The sequence below is a fragment of the Drosophila ananassae genome, chromosome XR, assembly GCF_017639315.1.
Source record: "Drosophila ananassae strain 14024-0371.13 chromosome XR, ASM1763931v2, whole genome shotgun sequence".
In the NCBI taxonomy this organism is placed as follows: domain Eukaryota; kingdom Metazoa; phylum Arthropoda; class Insecta; order Diptera; family Drosophilidae; genus Drosophila; species Drosophila ananassae.
The window spans coordinates 5774646-5781184 of NC_057932.1; the positions used below are offsets into that span (position 1 = coordinate 5774646).

General features: G+C 37.2%; 1 protein-coding gene across 1 annotated transcript; it reads right to left on the reverse strand.

Moving 5' to 3' along the window:
* Positions 1 to 2684: 2684 nt before the first annotated feature.
* Positions 2685 to 6286, reverse strand: LOC116655677. The gene is made up of 2 exons (XM_032453543.2): positions 4711 to 6286; positions 2685 to 4655 (listed from the first exon to the last, which is right to left on the reverse strand). The coding sequence occupies exons 1-2, from the start codon at positions 6016 to 6018 to the stop codon at positions 4644 to 4646; spliced, it is 1320 nt and encodes a 439-aa protein (XP_032309434.1). The 5' UTR covers positions 6019 to 6286; the 3' UTR covers positions 2685 to 4643.
* Between the last annotated feature and the right edge of the window lie 253 nt (positions 6287 to 6539).

Below are 6539 nucleotides of genomic sequence, written 5' to 3' on the forward strand. Positions count from 1 at the left end.
CGCTATGGAGGCAATTCAGAGAGGCGTGGACGGACTTAGATATCCGAGAAGCCATTCGAGATAGGAAGCAGCTGGAAAGGGAAGGATTCGATACGTTCTATGACGCAATAGAGGAGTTAATGGATCACCTGGACATGCCACTAACCGAAATGGAAGTGGTGGAAATTTTAAAAAGAAATTTAAGGCCAGAGATAAGGCATGAGATTCTGAACATTCCAGTCCAATCGGTAGAGAATTTAAGAGCAATATGCCGGCGCAGGGAAAATTTCTTAGAAGACGTCCGAAAATCCCAGGGTTATCAGAAGGTGGTACCGTTCCGGAAACAAGTTTCCGAGTTGGTTGAGGAGATGATGGATGCTGAGGAATTCGCAGAAGGCGAAGTGAATGGCGAAGTCTGTGCAATGGCACTATTATGCTAAAACTGTCGCAAAGAAGGCCATCGACACAAAGAATGCCAAATGATGCGCAAAGTGTTCTGTTTCGGCTGTGGCGCCCCAAATAACTACCGGCATACTTGTCCGAATTGTTTAAAAAACGGGAAAGCGAACACTTTCAGCGGTCGACAGCAGGCAAGTGTTCCAAAGGACAAGTCGACAAACGGGGACCTGAACTAGTATGTCCAATGCAGACCTTAAAAGACCCTGCGAGATCACCTACATCTGATCCGATCCCAAAATTTTGGTCAAATCTGGTGGTTCCACAAGTTGCAGGTTTAAAACCGAAAGTGAAGAAGAAAAGAAAATATTTTCCATGGGCCCTTAGTGCATTTCATGCTAAAGAATTTTCCTTGTTTTTTATTTTTTTCAAGTTCCGAAATTTTCAACCACCTCAAGTCCGAGAAAGCGCTTTCGACGATGGAATTACCAAGTGTGGGGTGAGTGTGAACGGAAAACTCTTTCATAATACAAATTTTAATAAAAAGAGAGGAAAATTAATTGAGACCATTGTAGGGTTATAATAAATATTCCCGGAAGAAGAACACCTTTGCCTGCTATGTTTCGTTTTGTTATTTATTAGAATATGTCCGCGTCGGATCGCTTCTGGTGTTCGACTGACTCCGCTCTCATCCCACGCGATCTGCATCAACCCTCGTAATTCGCTGAAAGAGCAATGAGAGCGATGAGAGCAAAAGAGAGAGAGAGAGCCAGAACCGACAACAAGCAACAACACCGACTTATACTAACGACAGTTTACAGTTATACACTTATACACTTATATACACTTCTCGTTAATAGCAATACATACATATATACATTATGTAGCAGTCCCGCTACAACTTCTAGTTCATAGCAATACATATATACTTTCTGTAGCAATCCCGCTACAACTTCCAGTTAATAGCAATACATATATACATTCTGTAGCAATCCTGCTACAATTCGGCCGTCCTGACATTTAAAGATCCCCTGATCTTGCGATATTTTACAATTGATTCTTACATCTATTTGACTTAGATACTATTAGTTATTTATTTACAATAATTTACATAATCTTTGAGCTTCATCTTCGTTTACCTATCCAATGTTTAATGTTCTGACTACTCCAAACACCTTGATATGGAATACGTGACAATTGAAAACCTTCAACATCTTTAATTATATTTATATACTTTATTTATATACTTTATATAACTTTAATTATATAATTTACTTTATACTTACTTTATACTTTACTTTACTATATATACTTTAATTATAACCTTATATTCTGAACTTGCTTTCTTTTTTTCATTGTAATTTCTTTCATTGTCTTTCTGCAACTTTGTTGTTCCTTTTGTCCTAATTTCGTCTAAATTCCTAACATTATCGGTATCATCTAATTCTTCTAACTTTTGCCTTAATTCATCTATAATTTTTCCTTTTTGTGCGATTCCAAATAACATTTTGCTCGGCATTTGCGCAATGCTTCTCTGCTTTGTATTGTTAATGAAAACTCAACATCTTCAATAACTGTATCCCAATGCAATCCCTTTTCTGAGTCTGTCAATTTCGCTATCATCGGTCCTATTATTCGATTGATTCTTTCCACTTGACCATTAGCTTGAGGTGACCCTGTTGCTATTTTTACGTGCTTAACATTATAATCTTCGAGAAATTTCTGAAAATCTTCAGATGTAAAACAACTGCCCCTATCCGAAACGATACATGTCGGTCTACTATACGATCTAAAATAATCTTTCAGTGCTATAATAACTTCCTTTGTGTTTGTTGTTTTTGTGGCATATAACCTAACATATTTTGTAAATCCGTCTATGACAACAAAAAGATGTTTATTTGACCTTCCCTTATCCACTGGCCCGTAGTGATCAATATGTATAATCTCGAATGGTACACTCCCTTTTGGAATGCTGTGTAAAAATCCTTCTTCTTTTCCTGACTTCGGTGAAAACGCTACACACCTCAAACAGTTATCAGTATGTCTAACAACTTTCTCTTTCATATTTGCAAACCAATACGTCCTAACAATTGCATCCATAACCTTATCTCTACCTAAATGACCTAACTCATTGTGATATTTATACAGTATATACAGTCTTCCATTTCTTCTGGAACATAAAACAACAATTTTCCATCATTCGCTTTCCTATAAATTACTCCATTTCTCATCTCAAACATTTTGTCATCTTCTTTTTCTAACCTCATTCTAATTTTCTTTAACTTTTCATCTTTCGCTTGACATATAACTAAATTGTCTTCAAAACTCACCGTTTCTACTACACATATGTTAGTATTCCTACTTAAGGCATCTACATGTTGCATAAGCTTTCCCGACTTATGAACTAACTCAAAGTCATACTCGAGTAACTCTAACGCCCACCTCGCAATACGCGGGTTAAGTTCTATTCTGTTCAACGTCAACGTCAATGAATTACAATCAGTAACAATTCTAAACCGTCTACCTTGCACATATATTCGGAATCATCGTAGAGCATAAATAATGGCTAACGTTTCAAGCTCAAAGCTATGATATTTTGCCTCATCTTTCGTTGTAGCTTTCGAAAAATAAAATATAGGATGCAATTTCTTATCCTCTTTCCTCTGTAATAATACCGCACCAAAACCATGTGCACTTGCGTCTGTGTGTAGTTCTACCTCATCCTTATAATAATATAAACCTAGTACCGGTGCTTCTATGAGCTTCTTTTTTAGCATTTCAAAACAATCTAACTCTTTTTCTCCAAACACGAATTCGCAATCTTTTTTCAACAATTCATATAATGGTTTTGCAATCCTCGAAAAATCCTTTATAAATCTTCTAAAATATGAACACAATCCTAAAAAGCTTCTAACTCCATGCACTTTGTTGGGGACTGGAAAATCTCTGATGGCTTCAATTCCTTTATCATTTGCTTGTATTCCTTCACTCGACACCAAAAAGCCTAAGTATTGAACACTCGCTTGTAGAAACTCGCATTTATCCATTCTTAGTTCTAATTTGTTTCTCGCTAATCTTTCAAAAACTTCTTTAAGTACACTCAAATGTTCTTCAATTTCTTTACTCGCGATCATAATATCGTCCATGTATATAACCACTTTTCCTTCTCTTATCATGTCTGCAAAAATTTTATTGATAAATCTTTGAAACACCGCCGGTGCGTTTTTTAAGCCCATTGGCATCCGCATGAATTCAAACTGCCCTAGCGGCGTCATAAATGAAGTATATTTGATTGATTCATTCTCAACAAACACATGAAAGTATCCATGTTTAAGATCTAATTTAGAGAATATAGTCTTATTTACTAATGTGTTCAATAAATCATCAATTAAGGGTAATGGATAATTATCTTTAATCATTGTCTTATTAAGCTTCCTGTAATCCACACATAATCGCAAATCACCTGTTTTTTTCTTAACTAACACTATTGGAGATGCATATTCTGACTCACTCGGCCTAATAATTCCCTCTTTTAAGTACTCGTCTAATATGCTCTGTAACTTTTCTTTCTCTGTATAAGCTAACCGTCTCGGAGAACTGCTAAAAGGTTTCGAGTCATCCAACCTCAGCTTTATTTCACACTTAACCTCTGGTTCCTTTGGTCTTTGTTTATTAACATAAAAATTTTCTATAATTTTAATAAATTGCTGTCTAACCTTATAATCCACTTGTTCACCAATTTTGTATTCTACAGATTCATCTTCCATATCAATATTCATCAGTTCCTTTTCCACTATATTTATGTCAACTTCCGTTGCTTCTTGAAACCTAACTGCATTTCTAATCTTTGGTTCATGACTAACTATTACTTCTTTGCTTATTATCCGACTTTCACCACTAACCTTATTAACATCACCAATTCTTTTCTGTTTAACGTCAACATCACTAATTATTTGCTCTTCATCACTAACATCATAACTGTTTTTAACATTCTCTAAGATTTCTACCGTAACCAACTTCAAGGTGTCAAGGTTCAGATTTAGATCACATGCTTCCATAAAATCCCTTCCCAAAACTACATCATGACTCATAGATTTGTTTGCCACAACAACTAAATAAAAATATATTTTATTGACTTTTTTCTTTATATAACATAATATTCTGCCATAAGTTTCCAAACAACTTTCATTTATTCCATGATATGAATGAAATTACCCATGATTCGGGTACTTTAGAAATTTTAATAAAAGAAATTGGGCTTCCTGTATCTATGAGGCATTCTGTAATTAACTTGGTATTAATATTATTCTTAAAGTAAATTTCAAAATATCTTACATAATTGTTCTTGCCCTCGTTCTTAATTTTGTTTTTCTGACACTTCGCCACAAAATGTCCCATTTCGCCACATGCATAGCACGAACCTTTCTCCCGCCTTGGCTTCCTGCACTCATGTACCCAATGTCCTTTAGCATTGCAATTATAGCAACGCGTGTCCTTGCTGTCCTTGCTGTCCTTGCTGTCCTTCTCGTCCTTGTTTACTGCTGCCTCCTTTTTGTCACCATGAGCTTTAGGCAACTCCACTTCCGCAAATGCACGTTTGATAAGTGCAACATTTTCAAAGCACTGAATATGTGCTTGATTACGCAGCCCTTGATAAGGAATTCCTTCAATGATGCGACTTATCATTTCTTCTGTATCTATGTTGATTCTCTGACCAAGCATCACCTTGTCGTCCACGTAGCTTCCAAAACTTTCACCTGAACTCCATTTACGGTTCTCGAATTGACGCCTTGCCTCTAACTTCGAAACTTTATCCGAAAACATTGAGATTAGCTCAGCGGTTAACTCCTCCAACGGTAGCATGATGCGCTCAGGGTTTGCATGTAGCCACACATTTGCTTTTCCTTTGATTTTGCTAATCATCAACATCTTAATATATTGTCCACTAATTCCATAAATGGTTGCAATATTATTCATTTGCGTAATCCATTTTCGTGCGCAAGTTTCACCCGAAAATTCACTCAAAACCTGTGTTGCCATGCTTAACGAAACGTCGATGCTTGGGTTGTAAAATTCCAAGAACTTCGACTTCTCAGTATTGCCTTTTTCCACCGCTTCTTTGGCGCCTGCTTTTGCGCTGCTGCTGCCGGCTTTATTCTTGTCATTGCGTGCACAATTTTCAACTTTGTCTTCTCCCTCGCCGCCGTCGTCGTTGTTGTTTTCGCCGCCGTCTTTGCTGCTGCTCCCGTCTCCATCTTTGTTGCTCCTTTTGTCTCCGTCTTTTCCGCTTTGATCGCCGCCAACTTTGCTCTCATTTTTACCGCCAACTTTTCCTTTAGTTTCACCTCCTTGTTTGTCGTTTCCTTCACCTCCAGCTTCGTCGTTGTTTTTGCCTCCTTCTTCGTCGCCATTATCGTTTTCATCTCCGTTGTTCTCTAAGTCCAAATTTTCCTCATATTCATCTCCACCGTTGCTTCCATCGCCGTCTTCGTCTTGATTACTAACTGATTCCAGATAATTACGCGATTCCGTTGACATTTTGCTTAAACGCAATATTAACTCGCGCTTTGTTCCTGTTGTTGGTAGCTGTAACACACTCAACCACTTTTTTAATTGCGCAATTGATGCGTTGCTAACGTCCATTTTCGTTTTATTTAATTGTTCACTTGGCACAAGATCGGCCCACTTCTGATTTTGTAGGGTTATAATAAATATTCCCGGAAGAAGAACACCTTTGCCTGCTATGTTTCGTTTTGTTATTTATTAGAATATGTCCGCGTCGGATCGCTGCTGGTGTTCGACTGACTCCGCTCTCATCCCACGCGATCTGCATCAACCCTCGTAATTCGAGAGAGAGAGAGAGCCAGAACCGACAACAAGCAACAACACCGACTTATACTAACGACAGTTTACAGTTATACACTTATACACTTATATACGCTTCTCGTTAATAGCAATATATACATATGTATATTTTTCATAAAAGGCAAGCCTGGCCTTCTTATGTCTTGGTAAGAGCTTTGGTTTGTGCACCTTTGCATCATACGGCAGGTTTAAATCTTTTTTGCAAATCTGTTGCATTCTATATACATTCTAATGTATATACATTATGTAGCAATCCCGCTACAACTTCTAGTTAATAGCAATACACATATACTTTCTGT

Coding starts and splice junctions, on each gene's coding strand:
- LOC116655677 (XM_032453543.2), bottom strand. CDS start 6,018: ATGGACGTTAGCAACGCATCAATTGCGCAATTAAAAAAGTGGTTGAGT.